General features: G+C 44.8%; 1 protein-coding gene across 1 annotated transcript; it reads right to left on the bottom strand.

The window, feature by feature from the left end:
* Positions 1 to 729: 729 nt before the first annotated feature.
* CCDC92B (coiled-coil domain containing 92B) lies at positions 730 to 3,100 on the bottom strand. The gene is made up of 2 exons (XM_070735556.1): positions 3,091 to 3,100; positions 730 to 1,481 (listed from the first exon to the last, which is right to left on the bottom strand). The coding sequence occupies exons 1-2, from the start codon at positions 3,098 to 3,100 to the stop codon at positions 730 to 732; spliced, it is 762 nt and encodes a 253-aa protein (XP_070591657.1).
* Between the last annotated feature and the right edge of the window lie 8,535 nt (positions 3,101 to 11,635).

The raw sequence follows: 11,635 nt of genomic DNA, 5'->3' as shown, positions 1-11,635 counted from the left end.
GTGGGCCTGTTATCACACATCCCTGCTTTGTTTTAAAACACAGATCCTAAAATTACCCAATCCTGCCTTTCTGTTTATTTACAACCCAGAATTGTTGCGTCATAAGATGGGCTGCAAATAAATTCAATCGATCGATCAATATCCTAGAAAAACCATCTCCCCCACTCGCATTCACCCTTCCTGGCCATTTTCTTCAGCAATGAATGGTACCCTAAGCCAATTTAGCCAAACCACATCCAACAGAGAGGAGTAAGCCAAACCCATTCGGCTTAGGAGAAACCCGATACCAACTTTCGTTCTTAACTGATGAAAGATGGATTCCCAAATGCCAAGGGAAAACTTTCCATTGGAGTTTAAAGAAAAGAAGAAAAAAAATGAAAACCACAACCGGCAAGCAAGGCACAAAAACTTGAAAAGTTCCTTTTACGGAACCCTTTTCTGCCAAATTATGGAGCAAGGTTGCTTATCATAACTACAGCCAATAACTCCAGGGCCCTCTGGGTGTTGGGTCAGTCCACTCCTAGCTGACACCGTTTCCCAGGGGATGCTCAACTACAGCACGTTGGTATTTGAAGCGAAGGTAACTGTCCAAGATGGTGGCATCTCAATGGCTTTAGGAGTGGAGCGTTCCCTGCCCCGTAGCTCTTGACAGACAGATGTGCTCAAGACAGGGTCGGTTCCTATCGACGGACTACTTCAAACGGGTGCCATAACTACCTCTCCGGTCCTTCAGTCTTTTGCGGGGTGAGCGCTCTTTTGCTTGTGCGGTTCCCCTTTGGAAGATGGCGGCCGACGGTGACCCAAAGTCCTGACGTTACCCGCGGCTCCTGCCGGTTCTTCCGCGAGCGGCTGACAAGTCTTTTTCCATCCGCTCTTCCGGTTGCCCTGCTCGGGACCTTCCTTGAAGGAGGGCAAATCTGAGGCGTTGTGCTCTGCTTTATGACGACGGGACGGAGGCCGGGGTCGCGTGGTGTACAAAAAAAGAGCCGGGTCGGGCATGGGTTCGAGGTCTTCGAAACTGCTGAGCCGCTCGCGAGCCACAATGTCCTTGAAGGCCCCTTTGCTGTGGAATGCGGTGCTCGCCTGCCGACGGGTGTGGGACTTCTGAGTCCTTTTTTTGGGCCTAGTCTCGGCACTGGGTTGGGGGATGGAGGGTTTTTCTGGGAGTTTCTCGAGCGGCCCGGAGCTTTTCTGCCGGGTACTGTGAAGTTTCTGTTTGGAGGAATGAAGCTGGAAGGAGAGGTAAGCGGCCGCCTCCGTCTGTTTCTGGAGCTCCGTGTTGAGGACGGTCACGCGATGGCTTCTCCTTTTGAGCTCTTCCAAGAACTTCCTTTCTTTGTTCCTCAGGTTGGATCGGAGGGCAGACACCAAGCTCTCTTTATGCCTCAGCTCCTTTTGCAATTCCAAATTGTTCTTCTCTTTCTCTTTCACTCGGGTTTCCATGATTTTGCACTTTTCTTCCAGTTCCTGGTCTATTACGTCTAATGCAAGTGAGAAACGAAAGACAAAAAAAGAACAGAGTTGAATACAAAATTCACCATGAATGTTGAGTTGTAAACCTAATCCCACGTAGCTTCTGCTCTGGCAATCTCACAGTACTTACCAGAGCTTACAAAACTTTTGCCAGACCCATCCTCGAATACAACTCATCTGTTTGGAACCCATATCGCATCTCAGACATTAACACCCTTGAAAATGTCCAAAGATACTTCACCAGAAGAGCCCTTCACTCCTCCACTCGAAACAGAATACCCTATGAGACTAGACTTTCAATCCTGGGCCTAGAAAGTTTAGAACTAAGACGCCTTAAACAAGATCTAAGTATTGCCCACAAGATCATATGCTGCAACGTCCTGCCTATAACCTTCATCATGTATTTTATTATGTATATATAGATATATACCCACTAAAACCCTCATTGTGTATTGGACAAAATAAATACATACATAAATAAATAAAATAAATAAATAATAGGGTCTTGGGTAGGGATTGACAACCTCTAACATGGAATACAGGTAGCCCTGGACTTACAACCAGTGATGGCCTGCTACTAGAACAGTAAAGTGCTCTGTTCTGGTAGTGATTTTTGGAATACGTGCACAGCTGCGTGCCCCTGATGCGCGCCCGTGCATGAGATTTCATTTCTGTGCATGCACCGCAAGCTAAATTCCACATGAAGATGCTTGTGCAAGCAAGATTTTGGCAATTTTCGAGCAAAAATATTACCAAAAATCACCGAAATCTCGCTTACATGAGCATCTTCACACAAAGTTTTGCTTGCTGTGCATGCGCAGAAGCAAAATCTCACACCAATGGGGGCGTGCGTGCCTGCAATGGCCTCAGAGGGCACATTGGTAGCCCCAAAGATGGCAGGACTTCCCTGCTTATGACCATTTGTTGAGTGACCACTCAGAGATACAAGGGCAGTGAAAAAAGGGAATCACGACTGACATTTTTTACACGACTGTCACAAAATCCTCGTGGGCACGTGATCAAAATTCAGACACTTGGCAACTGGCATGTACTTTAATGTACATTGAGAGCATATGCACCAAAGGCAAATTCACACTTGGCCAATAAAGAATTCTATTCTGTTCTGTTCTGTTCTATTTTATTCTATTCTATTCTATTCTATCATGACTTGTTGGAAAATTCTGGGAGTTGATGTCCACAAGTCATAAAGTTCCCAAAATTGGAGACCCCAAATTTAAAGACAGCTGTAGCCAAACCAGAAAAACCGTTTCAGGTATGATAAAAGTGAGCTGGAACATGTCCAGACTGCAGATAACAGCTCCAAAAGATAGATAGAGATCTACCTTTTTCACAATATAATTTATTTTTATTTTTTACTTCTTACGCTTTAGTACAATGTCAAATATCTTCTATTTCCAGTACAATAAAATGTAGTATTTTGTTAGTAACTCTTGTCTAATCCCAGAAAAAAAATCATACACTAATACAAAATTATTAATTTCTCTATAGATCTTTTGTCCCTTATTGCAAATATATATATATATATATATACCGTATATATATATATATATATATATATAATCTTGTCGTCTAGCAATCGCAATCATCATGTATTACCTCTCTTCATTAATGTTCCCATAAATATATACTGTACTGACAAATAATATTTCTAACATTCTAATTAACTGATAGGCCACAGTGCCTCCTATTTATTTATTTATTTATTTATTTATTGTTTGGATTTGTATGCCGCCCCTCTCCGAAAACTCGGGGCGGCTCACAACAAGTGAAAAGACAATCCAATACATAATCCAATTTAATTAAAATATTATAAATTTAAGAAAAACCCCTATACTAACATACACACACACAAGCATACCATATATAAATTCAACGTGCCCAGGGGAAGATGTTTAGTTTCCCCATGCCTGACGGCAAAGGTGGGTTTTGAGGAGTTTACGGAAGGCAGGAAGAGTAGGGGCAGTTCTGATCTCCGGGGGGAGTTGGTTCCAGAGAGTCGGTGCCGCCACAGAGAAGGCTCTCCCCCTGGGGCCCGCCAACCGACATTGTTTAGTTGACGGGACCCGGAGGAGGCCCACTCTGTGGGACCTAATCGGTCGCTGGGATTCGTGCGACAGAAGGCGGTCTCGGAGATATTCTGGTCCAGTGCCATGAAGGGCTTTAAAGGTCATAACCAACACTTTGAATTGTGACCGGAAACTGATCGGCAGCCAATGCAGACTGCGGAGTGATGGTGAAACATGGGCATACCTGGGTAGGCCCATGACTGCTCTCGCAGCTGCATTCTGCACGATCTGAAGTTTCCGAACACTTTTCAAAGGTAGCCCCATGTAGAGAGCGTTACAGTAGTCGAACCTCGAGGTGATGAGGGCATGAGTGACTGTGAGCAATGAGTCCCGGTCCAGATAGGGCCGCAACTGGTGCACCAGGCGGACCTGGGCAAACGCCCCCCTCGCCACAGCTGAAAGATGGTTCTCTAATGTGAGCTGTGGATCGAGGAGGACGCCCAAGTTGCGGACCCTCTCTGAGGGGGTCAGTAATTCCCCCCCCCCCAGGGTAATGGACGGACAGATGGGATTGTCCTTGGGAGGCAAAACCCACAGCCACTCCGTCTTATCCGGGTTGAGCTTGAGTCTGTTGACACCCATCCAGGCCCCAACAGCCTCCAGGCACCGGCACATCACTTCCACCGCTTCGTTGACTGGGCATGGGGTGGAGATGTAAAGCTGGGTATCATCGGCATATTGATGATACCTCACCCCATGTCCTTGGATGATCTCACCCAGCGGTTTCATGTAGATGTTAAATAGCAAGGGGGAGAGGACCGACCCCTGAGGTACTCCACAAGAGAGAGACCTCGGAGTCGACCTCTGACCCCCCACTAACACCGACTGCGACCGGCCAGAGAGGTAGGAGGAGAACCACTGAAGCACAGTGCCTCCCACCCCTAACCCCTCCAACCGGTGCAGAAGGATACCATGGTCGATGGTATCGAAAGCCGCTGAGAGATCGAGGAGCACCAGGACAGAGGATAAACCCCTGTCCCGGGCCCGCCAGAGATCATCCATCAACGCGACCAAAGCGGTTTCCGTGCTGTAACCGGGCCTGAAGCCCGACTGCTGGGGACCTAGATAATCGGCTTCTTCCAAGGACCGCTGGAGCTGGAGTGCCACCACCTTCTCGACAACCTTCCCCATGAAGGGAAGGTTGGAGACTGGACGATAGTTGTTGAGTACGGCTGGGTCCAGGGAAGGCTTCTTGAGGAGGGGGCGCACAAGCGCTTCTTTATAGAGTGATGGAAAAACTCCCCTCCCCAAGGAAGCGTTGGTAATCTCCTGGGCCCAGCTCCGTGTCACATCCCTGCTGGCCGAGACCAACCAGGAGGGACACGGATCCAGTAAACAGGTGGCGGAACTCACAGCTCCAATGGCCTTGTCCACTTCATCAGGTGTCACCAGATCAAACTCTTCCCAGACAGGTGGACAAGTACGTGCCCCAGTCACCTCGACTGACTCATTGTCAGTCGATTCTGTTTTACAATTGGAGTCGAGGTCGGCCCGGATCTGAGCGACTTTATCAGCGAAAAACGTGTTAAACTCCTCGGCACTACTCTGCAAGGGCTCCCCAACTCCCCCCTGGTTAAGAAGGGAGCGGGTCACCCTAAACAGAGCGGCCGGGCGGGATTCCGCTGATGCAATCAAGGCGGCATGGTACGCGCATCTTGCCGCCTTGAGCGCCACTTTGTAAGTCTTAATAAAAGCTCTTACAAGTGTTCGATCAGATTCAGACCTGCTCTTCCTCCACATTTCTCTTTACACATTTTACTTTAATCTAAAAAAACCTATATCAAATCACAAACATTGAAAATACTAAAAAAGGGGGAAAAATAAAAAAAGAAAAGAAAAAATATATAACCAACCTACCTTTTTAATGCATTTTTAAAAAGGCTTTCTAACCAATGGGCCACATTTCTGCATTTATATCTGCGCCACAGAATTTACCTTTGCTCAAACTTGCCCAAATGGTGTTTGAGTCTATAACCTCCTTTCTCAACATATTCTTGTTCACCCAACCACACAATGACATCAGTTCTTCCCTTATAATGTAGGGACCCATAAAAAGTGATTTCAACAATTGTACAAACACACCTTTCAGAATGTCAGAAGAAAACAGGCAAGAAAGGCTCAGAAGAAATGATGTAGGTTAAGAAACCACAGATGTGTTAAGGATGGAAGATAAAAACTTCCCAAGGGAAAGCTCATCCAGTGAGTCAGCCATTTCTAAAGATGTCAGCAAAATAATAAATATGTTGATTCATTCTTTATTCTCCTTTCTCCTTAAGCCTAACAAGCCCAGTTTAGGAACTTAACACAATGCTGAGTCGTTCTGTCATCTATGCCCAAAATACCCCAACAAAATCCCCAAACAAAATTCCCCAAACTCCAAAATCTTCAACCTTAGATTGTCTACAGTCGACTCAGTAGTGTCAACCCCTAACCCCCAACATTTCTCCCTTAGACTATCCATGATTGACCTCTCCAGGTTCCTAAGAGGTCAGTAAGGGGTGTACATAAGTGCACTAGCCTGCCTTTCGTCCCCTGTCCAATTGTCTCTCCTTATCTCATATCTCATATTATTATTATTATTATTATTATTATTATTATTATTATTATTACTACTACTACTACTATTATTTATTAGATTTGTATGCCGCCCCTCTCCGCAGACTCGGGGCGGCTCACAGCAGCAATAAAACAATATACAATAACAAATCTAATATTAAAAATCTAAAAACCCCTTATTTAAAAAGCATACACACAAATATACCATACATAAAACTACATAGGCCAAGGGGAGATGTCTCAGTTCCCCCATGCCTGACAGCAGAGGTGGGTTTTAAGGAGTTTACAAAAGGCAAGAAGGGTGGGGGCAATCCTAATCTCCGGGGGGAGCTGGTCCCAGAGGGTCGGGGCCACCACAGAGAAGGCTCTTCCCCCGGGTCCCGCCAGCTGGCATTGTTTAGTCGACGGGACCCGGAGAAGGCCAACTCTGTGGAACCTAACCGGTCGCTGGGATTCATGCGGCAGAATTATAGTATAGAGACTTTCCATTGCAGAATACAAAAGTAAAAAACTCCAACATAATACATCTTTTCTTCCTTCATATATCTTCTCCTCTATTTTTATATCTTCTCTTTATATATAATACTTCATGTCTATTCTCTTCAATATGTATTGTGTATTGGACAAAATAAATAAATAAGAAATAAATAAATAAATAAACTTTCTATATTATGTTTATATAAGCTATTATCCTATATCTGATTGACAAATAAATAAATAAAATAAAATACATTTGCACAGGTTCGCCTGGTGCACCAGTTGTGACCCTATTTGGACAGGGAGTCATTACTTACAGTCACCCATGCCCTCATCACCTCGAGGTTCGACTACTGCAACCCTCTCTACATGGGGCTACCTTTGAAGAGTGTTCGGAAACTCCAGATTGTGCAGAATGTGGCTGTGAGAGCTATCGTGAGGCTTCCTAGATTCGCCCACATCTCTTCAACACTCCGCAGCCTGCATTGGCTGCCCATTAGTTTCCGGTCACAATACAAAGTGTTGGTAATGACCTATAAAGCCCTACATGGCATTGGACCAGAATACCTTTGGAACCGTCTTCTGCTGCACGATTCCCAGCGGCTGATAAGGTCCCACAGAGTTGGCCTTCTCTGGGTCCCGTCGACTAAACAATGTCATCTGGTGGGCCCCAGGGGAAGAGCCTTCTCTGTGGCGGCCCCGGCCCTCTGGAATCAACTCCTCCCAGAGATCAGAAGCTCCCCCACCCTCCTTGCCTTTTGTAAGTTGTTAAAGACCCCCCTATGTCGCCAGGCATGGTGGAATTGAGATACCCCAGGCTTATATAGTTTAAGTATGGTATGATTGTGTTGTATGGTTTTAATGATGGGTTTTAGATATTTTTAATATTAGATTTGTTACATTGTTATTATTTTGTTGTGAGCCGCTCCGCGTCTACGGAGAGGGGCAGCATACAATAGTAATACAAAATACAAATCCAATGTTAAAAGCAAACATAGTTTTAAAATCCTTAATTAAAAACAATCATACAACCCAAACAAACCACACATAAAACGGAGCAGCCAAGGCAAATCAATTTCCCCCATGCCTGGCGACAGAGGTGGGTTTTTAAGAATTTGCGAAAGGCAAGGAGGGTGGGGGAAGTCCTAACCTCCAGTGGGAGTTGATTCCAGAGGGTTGGGGCCACCACAGAGAAGGCTCTTCTCCTGGCTCCCGCCAAACGGCATTGCTTTGTTGACAGGACCCGGAGAAGGCCAATTCTGTGGGACCTAATCGGTCGCTGGGATTCGTGCGGCAGAAGGAGGTCCCGAAGGTATTCTGATCCATTGCCATGAAGGGCTTTTTAGGTAGATGCAATATTCCAAATGTCTCTGTTGTAGTTAGCTCTGGCCCAGCTCCTGCCTCAAGGACTGTGGATGTGGGGGAGACATCCACATGCTGCAGGCCTGTTTTGCCCCCTGGTGGAATCTGCTGATGAAGGCTCCTCTGACCAAGAAGACATGAGTGACAGGGAGGAGGAGAGTGTGGCAGACAGCTCAGAAGGAGTTCAATTATCTAGCTCCTCCTTGGATTCAGAACAAGAGTTAATGATACAGCCATGCATGTGGAGAGCGATGCATAGGCAACAACAACTGAGAGATTATTATCAAAGAAAATGAGGCCACCTGTGGTTGGGTGGGGCTGTGGTAATTACTGAGGTTGCTATAAAGAGCAGCCTGTAGGTTTGGCCATTGTGGAGGATTATCTGATCGTTGTGTTTCGTGACTGCTTTACTGACTTTGACTTTTTGTGTGCTGATTTTCCCCCACTTTGAAACTAAACCAGGGCAAAGTGTGTTTCACTTTGTGAAAAAAGAAGGACTGTGAATTGCCTCACAGCTGCAAGCTAAGTATCACAGAACTGATAAGGGATTTGTACAAATTACCAGTTTGTTTGGAGACAAGTGCTCTTTGCTATACCAAAAGAGGGCTTGGTTTAAGTGAATTTTCATTATAAAGAACATTGTTTTAAATTTCCAAACATTTGTGTGCCTGAAATTGTATCTGTGCATTTTTGGGAGGATTCTACCAGAGAGCTCAACAGAACAGTGTCCCTTTAACTAGATGCAATATTCCAAATGTGTCCCTTTCAACTCTGTTATTTTCTTCTATTCTGACCCAAGAAACTACCAAGAGCAGCTGAAGATTGCACGGCGCTACCTGCTGGATATGTTTTTATGGACCGGGCGTGGCCAGAGGTAGCTTCCTTGGGATGCTGCCATTTCTCTTGCTAAGACTGTCTTCCATCAGCATTCCATTCATCTGATTCTCTCCACGCTTCCTTTGCTGCACTAACAGCCTCGCCTTTTGCCTTGAGGCTGAGGTTGGAATCTTGCGTGCCCAAATAAAACCCAGGCTTTGTGGACTGCAGTTGAAACCCTGAGACTCCATCATTCAGATCAGGGAAGGGTTCCTCTCGCCTTTTCCTACCGGTGCTCATTGCAACATTGCACGCCCATGTGCCCTATGCTTGCACATCCCGTTGCACAATTTTACTTCTGTGCATGCACAGAAGTGCTGGCTTTGTTGGTACATGGGCACCACCATCTTTTTTAATACCATTTTTTAAAGGGCAGCACTGCAGGCTACTTCAGCTAACTGCTAGCTGTAGGTCAGCAGTTCAAATCTCACCACCGGCGCAAGGTTGACTCAGCCTTCCATCCTTCCAAGGTGGATAAAATGAGGACCCAGATCGATGGGGGCAATAGGCTGATTCTGCAAACCGCTTAGAGAGGGCTGTAAAAGCACTATAAAGCGGTATATAAGTCTAAATGCCGTTGCTAAATTATTATTCTTTTATTATTATTTATTAGACTTGTATGCCGCCCCTCTCTGCTATTTTTTGAAATTTTTGGCGTTTTCGGCTCTCTGAGCATGCGCAGAGGGATGATTTTACTTCCACGCTTGCTCAGAGAGCCGAAAAATGCTGAAAATTACACACACACACACACACAAAGATGGCACCCACAGGCCCTCAAAGACACCACCGGAACTGTCACACCAAAATTGCGTAATCAGTGGGCCACTACAGGAGCAGCACACAGGTAGAAACCAAACTCTGAGCCGAGGTGGCACAGCAGGTCGAGTGCAGTACTGCAGGCCACTAAAGCTGACTGTAGATCTGTAGGTCAGCGGTTCAAATCTCATCACCGGCTCAAGGTTGACTCAGCCTTCCATCCTTCCGAGGTGGGTAAAATGAGGACCTGGATTGTGGGGGCAATAGGCTGGCTCTGTTCAAAAATGCTATTGCTAACATGTTGTAAAACGCTCTGAGTCTAAGGAGAAGGGCGGCATAAAAATTTGAATAAATAAATAAACTCTGATTCAGATCGCCTCGGGATTTATTAACTTTGATCTCTCATTCAATTTCTAGTTCTTACTTTTTTAAATTATTATTATTATTATTATTATTATTATTATTATTATTTATTAAATTTGTATGCCGCCCCTCTCCGTAGACTTGGGGCGGCTCACAACAATAGTGGCAAAACAATATGTAATACAAATCTAGTAATTTAAACTAAAAACCCGTAATTTAAAAACATGCACACAACACACCATACATAAACAATATAGGCCTGGGGAAGTTATTTCAGTTTCCCCATGCCTACGGCAGAGGTGGGTTTTAAGGAGTTTACGAAAGGCAAGAAGGGTGGGGGCAATTCTAATCTCAGGGGGGAGCTGGTTCCAGAGGGTTGGGGCCACCACAGAGAAGGCTCTTCCCCTGGGACCTGCCAGACGACATTGTTTAGTCAACGGGACCCGGAGAAGGCCAACTCTGTGGGACCTAATCGGTCGCTGGGATTCGTGCCGCAGAAGGCAGTCCCAGAGATATTCTGGTCCAATGCCATGAAGGGCTTTATAGGTCAAAACCAACACTTTGAATTGTGACCGGAAACTGATCGGCAACCAATGAACAGAAATGCACAATAGGAAGGTGTAGGGCAGCATTTCTCAATTTTAGCAACTTTCAAAAGGCGTGGAGAGCACGCATCTTAAACTTGCTGAGCTTGGTCTGGAGATTCATTATAATCTTTTGAAGCACTGGGCATGGTTCCCAAGTTGTAATTTCTTGTGACCCAGGAGGGGAAAATAAAAAAAACTGACTGACTATGTGACTGGAGGGTTACCATTTCATGAAATGTAATTTGAAGATAATGCAAGTGTAACAGGAAATGGAATTTTTGTTTTTGCTCCGAGCTGTTCTATGTTTGTTTGGAGAACAAGAGAGTGAGAGAGAGAGAGAGAGAGGAAAAGGGAGATCCATTCTGGATGGTTGCCCACCTTGAAAAAGAGGTTTGCAATTAAGAAATCTTCCTGCAACTGGCAGTGACGTTGGAGCTATGCAGAACAATTATGGTGGGGGCACCATATGTGCATGTGTGCATGGTTTCTTTCTTTCTTTCTTTCTTTCTTTCTTTCTTTCTTTCTTTCCTTCCTTCCTTTTTTCCTTCCTTCCTTCTTTCTTGTTCGTTCATTCATTCATTTATTTAATGAATGAATGAATGAATGAATGAATGAATCAATCAATCAATCAATCAATCAATCAATCAATCAATCAATCAGATTTCTATGCCGCCCTTCTCCTGGCACTAAGAGTGGCTCACAGTAAACAAGTACAGAATATAAAGAAATCAAATATTAAAAATACATTAAAAATTCAATATTAAGACAATAAATACCTAAACATGCATTATGGTATTAAAACCCCTAAATATTAAAAAAATATTTCTTTCCCTCCCTCCCTTTTCTCTCTCTTCCTTCCTTCCTTCCTTCCTTCCTTCCTTCCTTCCTTCCTTCCTTCCTTCCTTCCTTCCTTCCATTTATTTTTCTAATTCATAGGCCACCCTTCTCCTAACGGACTCAGAGAGGCTTACAGCAAGAAGCTATTTATTTAATTGGATTTATATGCCGCCCCTCTCCGAGGACTCGGGGCGGCTCACAGCATGTACAGAAAAACAGGAAACAATAATAACAATCCAATTATACCTTAAAAACAATTAA

Source organism: Erythrolamprus reginae, chromosome 1, assembly GCF_031021105.1.
Source record: "Erythrolamprus reginae isolate rEryReg1 chromosome 1, rEryReg1.hap1, whole genome shotgun sequence".
Lineage (NCBI taxonomy): Eukaryota > Metazoa > Chordata > Lepidosauria > Squamata > Dipsadidae > Erythrolamprus > Erythrolamprus reginae.
This window is presented reverse-complemented; position numbering and strand designations above follow the sequence as displayed.